A 14,582-nucleotide genomic window follows, 5' to 3' on the forward strand; every position below is an offset into this window, starting at 1 on the left:
ACTATTTGTTAAAAATCCTTTTCCCATATATTATGTGGGTTTAGAACAGAGCCCTGCGGTACACCATTGTTCACTTGGTTGAAAGTGACTAGATAGGTATCTTGCCAAGACGAACGAAGAAAAAAAAAAAATAATTACCTTAAAATCTGACATTTTAGCACTCTGAAAAGTGATTCTAACCGTGTTATTTTAGCGGGAGTGATGGAGGGTTGTCGTGGTGACGATAGAAAACATTCATTTATAAATTCGAAATATAATGAGTCTTTTTTTTTATACTGATGAAAAACGTTGGTCAAAACAACACGACTCATTTTTCTACGAAGACATCAAACTGGGAGGCAATATTTTCCTCCACATGTGACATTTATTTGTGATTCCCTCCAACATTTTTATATGAATTGACTCAAACTGGGGGGGGGGAATTATTTTTAAAATACATATATGTCAAGCAAATATGCCGCCATCATTACCAGCGTAGCGGTTGGCAGTCATCCGACACGGCGTTCTCATTCCAGTGACTTTATTAGCATATTAGCTTGGATGAAGCGCCTGATGAAACCTCAATGCAACCCTTTTCCTCGCTGCACACACATTAACCTACACAAAAACAAGTGGCAGAAATAACATACTCCATGATGCATTCAAGGAAATTGGAAATTCGGAAGATTTAGACCTCTATTGTCAATATGGACAGTAAATAACAAACATTGGAACATTTCAAATAAAAATAAATAAAGACATTTTTTAAGTTATTTTTAGTCCATCTTAAAATAAATGTTCTTCACAAAACAAGAGAATAAAAGCTTTTATAGCAGCTATAATGGAGGTCCCCCCGCCCCCTCCCACTCTCGATTTGTCGGACTTTGCTCATTCCTTCCTGTGTTGTTGCACTGAATTAGTGTTGAATGATTGATGCTGTGTGATGGGCCCCAGCAACACGTATAGCAACACACACACACTCACACACACACACACACACTCGCTGGAGCTTTATGCTGTGTCAACAAACACTCACTATCACTATCACCAGCCAACTTGTCATCTCCACATGTGCTTCTGTGTCCAATCGGGCCACCAATCGGAGGCCTCGGTGGAGCCATTTAAAGCGAGCAAACAAGACAACGCCAAGACGACCCGCGTCAAGAGCGTGAGCAAACACGGCCGGGCGAGAGCCGTCGGGCGTCAACGGGGGCCGAGGGCCAGCGTCTAGGCTAATGGCTTTGTGATGACTCAAGACCCGGCAGCCATCTGTTTGCCCCCCCCCCGTGGCGGGGGCAAGGGGGGGCGGGGGCCACCAAATATTAGCAGCGCAGGATGTCCGCCATATGTCGGCGTAAATGGCAAACACGCCGCTCGCCAGATAGCTGGATTTGTTACATGCTCAGAAACACCACACATTGAGTGTGTGTGTGTGAGTATACACATATATGTGTGTGTTTCAAAAAGGCCGTAAAACTTTCAGGCATTTATTTATTTGACCAAAAAGTCAAAATGGAAAAAGAAACCAAATATTTTGGGGACCTAATGAGCATGTGACATGATGTTGGCCAGGGAGCCAATCAGCTGTTGCAAGTTAAAGCCACTTCCAGTACGCTGCACATAATCAATAAGTTTAAAAAAAAAGCAAAAAAAAAAACACAGCAGCTCTGACAAATTAAGGCAAGTCTCGGTTTTTCATTACTTACACATCCGCTTTCATTTTTCCATTGGCGGAAAGCAATTAAACGGTGCTTCCTTCAATTAGTCATTGATTTTTAGCTATAGTGACACTTTACACAAGGCAATAATAACTTTAAAAGAGTGTGCGTGTTTTTGTTTTCTATTACTGCCAGCGTTGTAAAAAAAAAAACACACCATCCTCCAACACGTGAGTTGGAGAGAAAAAAAAAAGTGCAGTCTTAAATTAGCCATTGATTTTTCCTCAGGTGTCACTTTAGTTAAACACTTTGTGTGCCACAGCTGGAAATTGACAAGAGACTAGAATCTATTTGTCTACACGAAAACGAGCGCACACACACACACACGGACCCGCAAACACAAACACACACACGTATCAGGATGTAAATGTCGATCACTGAGTGAAAAAAAACATGGTTGTAGTAATAACTCCTCAATATTTTTTTAATTTTTATTGTCCAATATTGTCTCGTCTTATTAAGTCATATTTTACATTTAATTTCTTTTTTTACCATTCATAAAAAAAGAAAAATAAGTCATAAAAACAGAAAACAATCCCAAATGTGACACATTTAAATAATCTATGAGGTTATTCTTAATTTTTTTTAATTTTACAGCTGGAAGTGTGAAGGTTTACTTGAAATAAAACGTCTATTTATTTTTTGGGACAATTGACAAGAAAATAAATAGCCAAGTTGGCCTGACAAAGTAAAAAAAAAATTAATAGTAATTTTTCCGTATTTTTTGGGGGGACGTAAACAATTTATTTAAATTGAAATTCCAACCCACTTGATTTGATGGTCTCATAAAATGACACTCGAAAAAAGTCTTCATTGAACAGTACGTTTATTATTGTGGTTGACAGATATTTATAATAAGATACACGAGAGGGTTAAAACATTGGAAAGATGTATGTTCTGGAGGGAGGGGGGGGGGTTCCTAATCAAGTGTCCAGTCATTTCATTGACGTCCATGAGTTCATCACTTGTTTTGTTTTTTTCTCCTGAACGTCTTTGATCCATTTGACGTCTCCAAAAAGTCACATTGGCGCTCATGTTCTCTTGAAACGAGCACACAAGAAGGATGTAGCTTCGCTAAAATTCCCCAAAATACAGAATCAAAGTTTGTCCTGGCCACGGGGAGTCGAGTCTTTCTGAGGTGAGGCATGCTGGAAAGTAGTCATCTTAATTTTCTTTTTTAAAAAAAAAACAAAAAACACTTAAGCTATAAACATAAAGTACGCCAAAGAGCCGTCAGGGTCCATAAAGTGCACGTCAACAAAATCATGTTGATGATGATAATAATTATAACAAAGATAATAATTACTGAGCCCTTGCGCCCTATTTTTTTGATGAAGGATCCTCAAAATCATTTTTTCGCGTACATGATTTTTTAAAAAATTTATTTCGAATTAATTTTCTTCAAATTCAGCCATTGTCATTGAGCAGCATGAAATTTGGTAGGCGTGTCAATTCGATGATTCTTGAGGACGGCCCTAAAATAAGTTGTTTTTCTCTTTGTCCCTGCGGTCTAGTAGACGTAGGCCTCGCTGTACGGGTGCGGCTGGCAGTAGGGCGTCTCCTGGGAGTAGGGGGCGCTCTCGTCAAAGTGCGACAGGGGCACGGTGTCCTCTTCGTTGACGTGACGCTCCACGTCGCTCTTCAGGACCGGACGCTGGTTGTCGGGAAAGGCCATGGAGAACAAGGCCTCCGGATCGCACACGAATTTGTACACGTATCTCTCGCCCGCCACCTGACGTGAATTGATGTGGGTGGGACGGTGGGAAATGATCGGGATGGATGGATGGTGGAAGTAACGGGAGCGATATTAAAAACACATTTTGTTGTGTTCTTATTAGAATCAAAGTTGTGTTGAAAGAATAAATTGTCTGTCTACATGTGTTGCTGCACCAGCGTTGTCTCACGTAAAAAAAATTCAAATTGGACTCACTTTCTGCATGATTCCCTTCTCGTAGTAGTAGCGCAGCGATCGACTCAACTTGTCGTAGTTCATGGCCGGTCGGTTCTTCTGGATGCCCCATCGGCGTGCCACCTGCGTCACACACGTACGTACTTAGCGACGACAATAGCTGACGCTCAGCAGCTGTGACGAAGCGAAGAGTCCACGTGGCGCTAATGACGCTGATTAGGGCGAAGTGTAACTGTGTTCATTACGCCGCTCCGAGGAGGAAAGCAGATGTTGTGGCACCTGTCTGGCGGAGCGCCCACCTGCCCGCCCGCCAATCACCCCGGCCTCCCTAACGCAGCCATTCTGTCAATTTTCTAGATTGCTGTCATAAATAAACTCCAGGAAACATCTAAATTGTCTTTCTACCTTGTTCCTCTCCAAGATGGGGAAGAAATTGCGGCGAAATAATGCCATAATAACACTAAATGAACATTTCGTGGTATTCATTCAGGAATTGAAGAACACCGCGAACTCAGTTGTCCTCACCTCCTCAGGTTCGATGAGTTTGAACTCCATGCCACGGCCCGTCCAGGCGATGAAGTGCGAGTTGGACGGGTCGTCCAGCAGCGCCACCAAGAACTGCCACAGCTGAAGAGACCCTCGCCGCTGGTAGGATGGACCCTCGCGGTAGAGTCCAGCCTCCTGCTTGATCTCGCCTGAAAGCAGGAAGCACGCTCGTGGGCTATGTTCCACATCATGGTCTCGGGAGTACGGTACCCACCTTCCGCTTTTTCGGGCACCACGCAGGTGTCGTCGTAAAAGTGCCGGGCAACTTTGTCAAACATGCAACCTGGACAATGAGAAGGAGCGTCGGAAATGTTGCGATGGCTCCAAAGGTCATAGCTGGTACCTTCAGTCCGGTTGGCGTGTGCCAGGTAGCCATCTTGGCGCAGGTAAACCGAATGGCAACTGGGCACTTCCGCTGAAACCCAGAAAGAATTTTTAAAAAAACTAACACTTATTCTGATGAAATATTTTCGAGCGTTAGCATTCGATGGCGCTAATAGCTTCATTGTGCGATAGCATGACAAATGAACCGTTCGATCTTTATCAAACTTCATCAGGCTAATGGGCGCGTGGCGGAAATGTGGCTAATCACGTTAGCCGTTGGCCGCACCCCTCCATACCATCCTGTCCTTCTGTCAACATGTCAAAATCACACACCTCCATCATTGCGGAAGATTTTGTTTGCTTGTAGTCAAATGAGTGCCATTGAAGCATTAAAGATAAATTAACTTTCTAGTGTTTATAAACGGACATCATAAATGGACGTGTAAATCAAAGCGCTCCAGAATTTGAGAATGTTGACCGGCTGTAACCTCCGCCCACTCACTTATTAGCACGCCACAGGAAATGGCTTCCAACACAGACCCCGAACCCGCCAGAGCCCCTTTGCTTAATAATCGTCAAACTTAATCAACTCCACTACACTTCCTTAACCAGGCTCACGGTGGTGGGAAGCAAGTCTGTATTTTTTTATTTTTACTTAATTCCACCATTTAAGCTAGCAGGGGTTTTTTTTCGGAATAATTTTTGCTCACCTGAGTCGTAGTTGAAGTCGCGGGGCTCCTGCTTGATCATCATGGCGGTGGGGTACATGTGGGGCAGCGGCGCTCCCATCATGGCGGGATGGGGTTCAAACAGCGGGTCGGGGTACTCTTGCTTAAAGCCTTGAGGAGGGAAGGGAATGCTGGGCTCAGACATTTGACGCTGGTACAGGGGCCGCACGTCCCGGGACATGGTCGGCGGGGATGGGAAGGAGTGGCACGGCTCGGAGAGCTGACGGCGGAATCTGGTGAACAAATTATTTTTAAAAATAGCATCTTTGCTAGCCCTCAAAGCTATGCTAGCATATTTTGTTTTGTACCTGTGGTCCATGGCGTAGGCGGCATCGGGTAGGGAGGGCGGAGCGTGGACGTAGGTCCGCTCAGGTTTGGGCGTGGGGGCGCCATGATGAAGTGGGGACACGGGGGTGCTACAGGGGGGCGTCACTGGGCTGGAGGGTTTCATGCCTGCGTGCTGCTTCTGCTCGTAGGCACTGCGGCACACAGATTCTTTATGAGCATTTGTCGTTTTCGGAAAGGTCGAGGAAGCACCTACCTGACGTTGTACAGGCACTTCTCTCCATACTGGAGCTTGAAGGGCCGCTCTTGGCTGCAGGTGGAGCTCAGCTCGGAGCACGGACTGTGCAGCTCCCTCTTGATCTTCAGCTGCAGGCCGTGAAACGCCACTACAGCAGGACACAGAATAGAACCTTTAAAAAAGAACTGCAACACGCCGCCAAAATTTTATAAGTGGACCTTGATCTTGATTGGGTTTGGCTCACTAATGAAAAGCAGTGATTGTAAGAGTGCAGACATGCTGTCTAATCTCATTTCCAACATGGAGACCAACACGTTCCTACATGGAAGATTCTTAGGGATGACATTTGGGGATTTTGGGAAGAGTTCCTCACATCTTGACTGACAGCTGCCGGATAAGTACAAGTGGATCTGCTCATGTCACATGACTGGAGAACAGGTTGGGGGGGGCGTGACAATGCACGCTGGGGGAATGCCCTTTCTAGGTCATCGATCTGAGGTCAAAAAGACACTTCCTGTGGGGAGACCTTTGACGATGTGGAAAAAAAATGTTAGCAGAGAGAGCTGGTGCATATTTTTAAAAGGCCTTTTTTGATATGTTGCTGTTTTTTAAGTGTTAAATTGAATTGTTTGAGAGTTTATAATTACAATAACATCTATGCTAATTTTTGTTAGCCTCTCCATGATGTTTGGGATAGCTTAAAATTCCTTTATGAAAAGATTTGGTTGAATCTTTTTTTGTGTAAGTTAATTCTACACAACTAAGTTTGAGTAGAGCCAATAAGAATATTTAATTGAACAGTGCGAGCGTCACAACGACATCCAAGAGTCACCCCGTGGAAATGTCACAATGGATTTTTGACGGCGGGATGCCAAGGTACGCTAATCGATAGCTAGCGCAACGCCAGACGCTTCCTTTTCTTATATAGAATGTCACAGCCATCATGGCGTGATTGCTCTCATTATCTGCACATTGATTAAGAAGTAAGATGCTGGCGTATTTTAAAAGACCTTCCATTGAAAAACAATATAATTTGAATTGAAATTTTAGATATCCATTCATAAAAAAAAAAATCCTAGCTAATTAATGAGTCCTTGGCTGTGACATGTTGGAGATTCTCAGGTACAAATGGTGTGTTTTTGCCGCCCATATTTGGCAGATCCTCTCCCGGTTCGTTCATTTGACAAAAAAATAGGGGGGAAAAAAGGTTTTTGGCAAAGGGTGAAAACATCTTCTATTCCATTTTCACCTACTGTAGGTGCCGGCCTTCGTTGTTAAATGGCGGTGAGGCGGCGGAGACGGAACGTGTGGCCCCATTTTACACCTCCGCCGTTCCCCGCTAAGTTATGCTAATGGTAAGCATCTGTGGAGCTCAGACAAAGAAGAAGCTTCTTCCTTCTCCACGCTTCCACCATGCTGCTTCCACGCCGACGTGACATTGAAGACGACCGCCAAGTCAAAGTTCAAGATGTTGCGATCGGTTAAAAAAAAAAAATAATCGTTGTTGATTTATTAAGCTAATTGTATTCTCTTAGGCTAAATTCTGAACACCTATTGTATCATTTTTTTTTCCTTCGCAAACTCACTTTAGGCTATGACGCATTTTAAACAGACCTTTTTGTGTTTATTGTGTCTTTTATTATTTTTATTTTTTTTACACAACTTAAACAGGTGAGAATTTGGAGTTGCGCTACTTCAGTGTAGCGCCACAATGCTAAATGTGTCTAGAGGCTAAAGCTTGGACTCCAAACAAGCCTTTCTTTCATAACTATATCATTCCAAATAGTTTATTTTCTAGAGACAGTGTCCACATTGTACACTTGTATATTTTCAAGCTGTGGTTTTGGGAAGTATTTACAGAAGCAGGGTGGGTGTCTTTGCGGTACAGACCCAAAAAAAAAATAAAACCGCGCTAAAATAATAGAAGCTAGCACGGTTTATTTTGGTGTATGTTGACGTCCCATCAAGCGCTATCCATCATTTTTATCTACACGGGCCTGCGTGGTGGTGCTGGTGGTGGTATAGGAACCCATATGGGAGAGGTAGCGTCTGGGATGCCCAACCACGGGGCCATCTGTCAGCAGCTTGCCAGTGTGCCAACTCAGCCGCTCAGATGGTCAGCAGCACTCCTGAAGGACAACCGGACCATCACCCTGACCTCTTAGGCGGGATTTACAATCATCTACAAAGTATTTACCATTAAGTGCCCGGAATGGAGGTGGACCTCCAGCTAAACGTTCGTCTCACGATAAGAAATGGCAGCAGCCAAAATCCCGATTTAAATGAATCCCGATGGCTTTAATACGCTTTTATTTGAGCTTTCTCGGTCAATCAATCAATCAAACGGAAGTAAGGAGTCAAGATCAGAGGGAGCCCGTTAAACGTGAAGGTCAGAAATGCTAAAAGTAGTTTCAAAACAGCTTGTCTGAAGGGTTTGTTTTTCTAAAGTGTAATCAGCTTGAACTTCTTGATGTGTCATTTCAAGTAAGAGGGAAAAATATTAAAAGGAAATAAAAAAGGAAGACCACCTAGTGTTTTTCGGGGACTGGAATGCCAACCTGCTTCAATTCCTTCCGAGTTAAACTTTTTAGGAGGTTTTCATGACCACCACAAAGTGATTTATTTTTTTTTTTTTTTTCAGGCATGGGTCTTTTAGACTTGCTTCCTGCTACGTCCACCTAATTTTGCGAAACATGGTGTAACTGGTTTTGGGATTTTTTTTTTTTCCGGCGACAAACGCACTGGATTTTGTCCAAAATGGCTGCTTTAATCCAAAACGGGTTAAAGCACATCGGGAAGAAATGGGGGTGTTTGGCGTCCTGTCCCAAAGACATGTGGTCCCCACTGATGGTGGTCCCCCCCCTCACTGCCAAGTCACATGGCAAAGCAACCAGGTGAGACTAACATCACCTTCAATTTCAATCCCGAGTATTCTTAGAAACATTGCGAGCAGACGACGATAGCGAGGGGCCAAAAAGAAGAAAAATCCCGATTTAGAGGAAAAGTGTGCACAAAAAGCACTTTGAGGAGAAAAAAAAAAAAAAAAGGTCGAGGGGCCTCTTGCGAGATGAGAACATTTCTATTCTGGATTAAAAAAAAACAACAACCAAACACCTTCCTTTCCTTTTACTGCCTCCCCCCCAAAATCAGGTGACACTCAGCCTGGCCCTCCCAATGTTAAAAATATCCTCTAAAAACAATATTCATCCCTATGCAAATAAGCACACACACACGCTCACACACACACATGCGCAAAGTGTGGTGGCACTCACAGTTTTCAGTCTGGAAGTCTGGGACGAACTGCTCGTCATTGTCGGGAACTTGAGCTGCAAGCACAAAGAAGACAAGACGAGACACCTTGAGATGTTTGTGATGTTGATCCCAAGTCCAACACCGCCTCCCCCCCCCTCCCTCAAGGACCCCCGAGTGAACATCAAGATGGAGCTGCTGCTTCTTCTTCCTACTCTTTGTCTTTCTTCTTGTAAGCCACCAAGCCGCTTCGTGGAAGCTGGTGGCCGCTTCAAATGGCTTCTTCACAAAGAATAATAATTATGAAAATTATTGTTAAAATGAATTTTGGTTGGTGGGATTAAAAAAATAAATAGAGGAAAGTAAGCAGTTTAGATTTCAACTTTTGGACCTGATATTAATTGTGCTGATGCGTATAAAAATAATAATAAAAATCTGTAGAAAAAAAATATGCACTTGGATATTCCAAACTGATATTTTCACAATGTTGAATATTTTCTTAGTTTTTTTTCCCCAAATTTTCTTGTTTCTCTAAGAACAGTTGTTCAAAATAATACATCTTTAAAGTGTTGAAAAATAAGTTTGCTATTTAGTTGCCAAGAATATGATAATTTTAACACCAATTATCTGAGCCATTACTGAAAAAATTACTTAAATGGAAACCAAAATAATTACCAAAGTAATTACTTGAATAGAAAATTGTAGCTCAGGAAAAAATATGTTTATAATTTGCAATTTAGTTTGTAGAAACATACGTTTAAGATTTTCTTTTTTTATAATTTTTCAAAATATTTTAAAAGTGGATTTGATCATTTAAATCTGACATTTGACAAAAGCTGTACCAACAAAACCAGCCTTTAAAAACAATAATTCTCCAAATATGATTTAAATTCAACCATTTTCATACTGTTGTATGTCACCATAATAAATCTTTTTTTTTTTTTTTCTAGACTGTTTTGAATTGTTTGGATCACGAGAGCAAGTAGCTGCCCCAAAATCTCAGCGCAACGTTGCTAATTAATACACTTTTGAATGCGTAGGTGAGTCTATTCACCGTTAGCTGGCATGCCATCACGCAGTCTCCCATTGTTAGCGTCTTCTAATTGGCTCCCCCCTCCATCGCCTGCTGAATGTTACCTGCTACCTGCGCACCTGCCCGCTTGGCTCTCCCAAAAATGACCTACCCCCCCCTAAAAAAAAAAAAAAAAAATCCAATTCCCCAACCCGGACACTGCGCCAATCAAGCTTCAACGCGGCTATTATCGCCTCTATTTATACACATTAGCTCCGATTAGCATAACACGTTTCGACATGTCTGCTTTTCATTCTTTTTTTTCCTTATTCTCACTCTGGAGGAGAGAACGATGACAAGATTTAATTATTTATTTTATTTTTTAAAATATTGTGGATCTGATATTTTTATTTCTGAATTACTTCCTGTACTTTGTACTTGTTGATAAATTTCAGGGTTTTTTTTCATGATGAATAAAGATAATTTGGAAAAACAGGGAGCTGAAATAAAAGAGAAAAGAAATCACTTTGTATCTCATTTGGCATCATGTACACACGGTGAAAGCTTCCAAGCAGCCACACACACACATTTCTGCCACCTATTTTATACACACTCAAATAGTTGTCTGTTTTTTTTATATTATGCTATTACAAACTAAAACCACTTTTTTGCGATATGAAACAGGAGTACGAATTTTTGCTTTTAGCAGACGGCTTCCAACGTTGACATATAAAAGCAAAGAGTACCAATTTGAAGCATTAAAAGATTGACGTCATATCAAATTTACAAAAAAAAGTACAAAAGTGTTTTGTAATTGCAAAGTGAGAAGGAATAAAAGATTTTGGTCAGACTGACGTGCATGGCGGAAGCATTTGAAAGCACAGTAGGACATTTTGGAAAACGTTTGGCCGAAGAAACGGACACAGGGAGGAAGAAAGGAACTTAAATGAGGTAGTTGCCCCCCCCCCCCCCGAAAAAAAAACAATTCCACCATCCATAAAATGACATTCATTGTCCGAAGATTTGTCCGAACGTTTACGTGACACCTGCCAAAGTTCCCTCAAGTGGGAAATTCAACCCGGTTCCTCGAGTTCTTCCTTCCAATTACCTCTCCTAATAAATCTTGGCTTATAACAGGACAGGAAGTTAAGAGCCGCCGTCGTCGTCGGAAGTGTCATCCTGAGCCGGGATCAAATATTCATTCCATATTCAACATTTTCACCCGCTGTCAAATCAATTTCTTTTTAATACAAAGAAGAAGGAAGAAGTATTTTGAAGTTGCTTGAAAGGAGAATGATGGCTGCAGATGACACTTTGGAAATACACGCGCTCATCTAGGAAAGGAAAATTCGTGAATCTTATCATCTCAGCATGAAATATTGCGCTGTCATTTTGAGACAAACTGTTTTGTCGGTTCAACATGCATTTGGGAAAAAACTCCAAAGATATGCTAAATATTATTTTTGTTTACAGGAAACACGTACTCGATTGTCACAGACTTAGTTTTAGAATTTTAAGATCATACTGCTGATTATTGTTGGGTGACAAGAAAAAGCTGCATTTAAATTTTGAAATTAATTAATTTTTCATGGAACTGCTTATTTTGGAAAACGTGTATCGTAAAGGTGAGCTTTAGTTACTATTCACTACAATTCAGGAACACTAGAAAAATATATATTTTAAAGTGATTTTCATTATTATACATTCAAAATTTCTGTTTGATTTAAAAAAAAAAATTCATACAAGATTGCAGCCTTTTGTAGAAACTAATGAAACAAATATTTTTTTTAGGATTTACGTGTCTTCAAAAATGTACTTTGAAATGTATGTAATTTGCCGTATTTATTTTTTAATTAAAAAATTAATATATGGGCAACTTTCTTTTAATTAAAAAAAACATTTAGCATGCAAAAATTCAACTTTATGTGCTTATTTACTTTTAATTATTGTTCAAATTGTATTATAAATGCAAACTTTTAAATTTTAATACCGAAAAATATGTCAAATATTTCCTTTTCGGAATTATAACTCCCCATAAATCTGCTCGGTTCATTCTGAACTTCCAAACAACGACATCAACATTTTAGCGTCAACCAGTTAAGAAGCCATTTCACCATTCAACAAAATGAAAACGCTTCACTTCTTCATAAAAAAACAAAAAAAACAAAGTTGCACACATCTTGTCGAGAGTTGCACTAACCAAAAGTTGCGTGCTGCAGACACGGTGGAAAGAGGACGCTGGCGCTTAAATCCTGAAGCATCCCGTCTCACTTAGAGCGCAGTGAGCCAGTCTTGCCATGGAAGGAAAAACATCTCAAAGAACAACAGAAAAAAAGTCTGCAAAAGAAAAAACTTTGAAAAAAAGCAAAAAAGTGTCTTTTTCGGTTGAGCGCGTCAGGAAAAAGTGGTTAGATCCATTCTTGTCTTTTTGTGCAGGCGAGGAGGAGCAGGAGGAGGAATTGAAGCAGACAAGGTGATGATGCAGCTGGAGATGATGGAGAAGAGGAAGAGAGAGAAAGAGAGAGAGAGCGAGAGAGAGAGAGGCGGCGCAGCAGCTCCCGCCAAAAAAGCCCGGCAGACACTGAGCGTCGCACAGCTAATTTATGATGACACTCCCACAGCTAGAACCTCCTTGCTCTAGCACGAGACCCCCACCACTCCACCCCCAACTCAAACCAAGACAACCCCCCACCATAATGTCTGCAGGTGCCTCGTTCTAATTGGATTTTTATAAAAATCGTCTTTTCAATATTCACATTTGAAAGAGCTACATTTTAAAATACATGTTAAAGATGAGTGTTAAATCTGTGCTGAGCTTGACGCTAAAACATTTTGAAGCAATTTTTTTTTTTTATTCAACAATAAGTGAGCAGAAACATGAGATTTGAAAGATTTCTGAATTTTCAAAAATATATATAATAGAATTAGAGCAATAATTACAAGTACATTTTTGATTTGTTTAAATTTTGTATTTATTAATTTGGTGTCAAGCTGATGTAAAAAAAAAACTGGGGACCTTGCTAATATTAACATATTTTAACAAAATATTTTTTGTTTCAAAACAACTTTTTTAAGTTCAATTTTAGTCAAGATAGCTCACCTTCAGTCAGCCAGATCTCCTGCAATCGATTCAGGTCCTGGAAAAGTTCTGCAGATGGGTACCCAAAAAAAAAAAAAAAAACAGAGGTCCAATTTCAAGACCGATTTGTATAATAAACAATTTTAAAAGTTGTGTTGGTTGTGTGCCTTTAAGGGGCGTGGCCTCGTCACAAAAAGTGCTGTAATCCAGCTGCACACAAAAAAACAACAATTGGATTGTGGCTAAAATGTTTAGCGGCCGTGAAATTACCTTCAGTGTCCACCGACAGGTTGGACTTAATCAACTTTCTCCTGACGTTTGATGACCTCTCACAAATTCTCCTCTTTTTCACCGTCTTCTGCAAACACACACAAATCAATTGTGTAATTGAATGAATGACTGAGTGAGCCTTAACAAGCTTAAATGTAAACACTCACACATTTAGACAGGCATGTCTGCGGACTTACTTTGGCGAAAACGTGAGGGACCTGCTGGTCGTGGGATCCTTCCATCATGCATCTGCCAGGATTTTGTCAACTGTAAGGAAATAATTAAAAAAAAGTGGTGAGAAGTAAGTACTAAAACTTGTTTTCAATTTAAAACTGATGAACTGTAGTCGCTTTAACTTAGGTTGATAACTAAACTTAGATATTCCGCAATAGTTTCAGCAAAGTCCCTGAAACAGCAAGGGAGGGGGTGGCACGAGCGAACTGCAAATGACTAACACAGCCTCTGATTGGTTGCTTTTCCACATCTAATTAAAAATACAAAATGGAGTCTGAGATTTTTTTTTGACCAATTTTTTTTGTCGGATTTAGTCAGGCAGTTTTAACAAAAATGACAAAAGGTTAAAATTGCATACACCTTTTTATGAATTAATTGTACGAGTTTTATTCTAACTGCACTATAGCAAAAAAAAAATAAAAATACTTACAGTTTTCTCCGGAGGTGCAAAGTGGCTTGAGGGTGCGTGCACGCCGGGCTCGCTCGGAGCGCACTGCTGCTGCTCGCTTGGCCGCCTGGCGTCGCCTCAGCGCGGCCTCCCACGAGGGACTAAGCCCCCTCCCCTCCCCCCAACCACCCACCAACCACAACTCCTCCTCCTCAACCTTCTCCACTGTCGGCTGACTTGCACAATGACAGTAAAGTATTTTACGTTTTGAAGAAAGTTATCACTGCTAACTCAAAACACACACAGCAAAAAAAATTGTCTCCATGGCAACAATGTTTTGATGACACTGTGGTAGTTAGTAGTTCTTTTCCTCACTAAAATGTTTCCTTATTGTGATCATCAGGCAGTTTTTGTTTGCTTTCGTAAAAAGGCCGCTGACCTGAGTTGACAAGCGATTGAAGGCCGGATCTTATCTTTACGTCTAACACTCCACCTGAAAGGCGGACGCATCGGAAGCGCTGCCATCTTGGATCCAGGTAGGTTCGCGTTAGCGGCTGATGCAGATGCGACACGAGGGCTCACCGCACTCGCCGAAACGCCACCTGACACCGACGACCGCCAGA

The 14,582-nt window shown here is 41.3% G+C and overlaps 1 protein-coding gene across 5 annotated transcripts; it reads right to left on the bottom strand.

Moving 5' to 3' along the window:
- Positions 1–432: 432 nt before the first annotated feature.
- On the bottom strand, positions 433–14,125 carry etv1 (ETS variant transcription factor 1). 5 transcript variants are annotated; one of them, XM_068651821.1, is made up of 13 exons: positions 14,002–14,125; positions 13,535–13,604; positions 13,338–13,425; positions 13,089–13,136; positions 9,000–9,053; positions 5,746–5,875; positions 5,513–5,683; positions 5,187–5,437; positions 4,496–4,567; positions 4,367–4,435; positions 4,132–4,301; positions 3,628–3,729; positions 433–597 (listed from the first exon to the last, which is right to left on the bottom strand). In XM_068651821.1, exons 2-13 carry the CDS (start codon positions 13,580–13,582, stop codon positions 532–534), a joined length of 1,269 nt encoding a protein of 422 aa, XP_068507922.1. In that variant the 5' UTR covers positions 13,583–13,604; positions 14,002–14,125; the 3' UTR covers positions 433–531. The 5 variants fall into 5 exon arrangements, with proteins under 5 accessions (XP_068507922.1, XP_049585617.1, XP_049585621.1 ...); XM_049729660.1 differs by lacking the exon at positions 433–597 and adding an exon at positions 2,507–3,429; XM_049729664.1 differs by lacking the exons at positions 433–597; positions 13,535–13,604; positions 14,002–14,125 and adding exons at positions 2,507–3,429; positions 12,189–12,279 and having other exon boundaries at positions 13,338–13,403.
- Between the last annotated feature and the right edge of the window lie 457 nt (positions 14,126–14,582).

Source organism: Syngnathus scovelli, chromosome 9 (genome assembly GCF_024217435.2).
Source record: "Syngnathus scovelli strain Florida chromosome 9, RoL_Ssco_1.2, whole genome shotgun sequence".
In the NCBI taxonomy this organism is placed as follows: Eukaryota; Metazoa; Chordata; class Actinopteri; order Syngnathiformes; family Syngnathidae; genus Syngnathus; species Syngnathus scovelli.

Coding starts and splice junctions, on each gene's coding strand:
- etv1 (XM_049729660.1), bottom strand. CDS start 13,582: ATGATGGAAGGATCCCACGACCAGCAGGTCCCTCACGTTTTCGCCAAA. Junction 13,426..13,534: donor TCCCTCACGTTTTCGCCAAA/GTAAGTCCGCAG, acceptor GTGTGTTTGCAG/AAGACGGTGAAAAAGAGGAG. Junction 5,876..8,999: donor AGACTTCCAGACTGAAAACT/GTGAGTGCCACC, acceptor GTCCTGCTGTAG/TGGCGTTTCACGGCCTGCAG.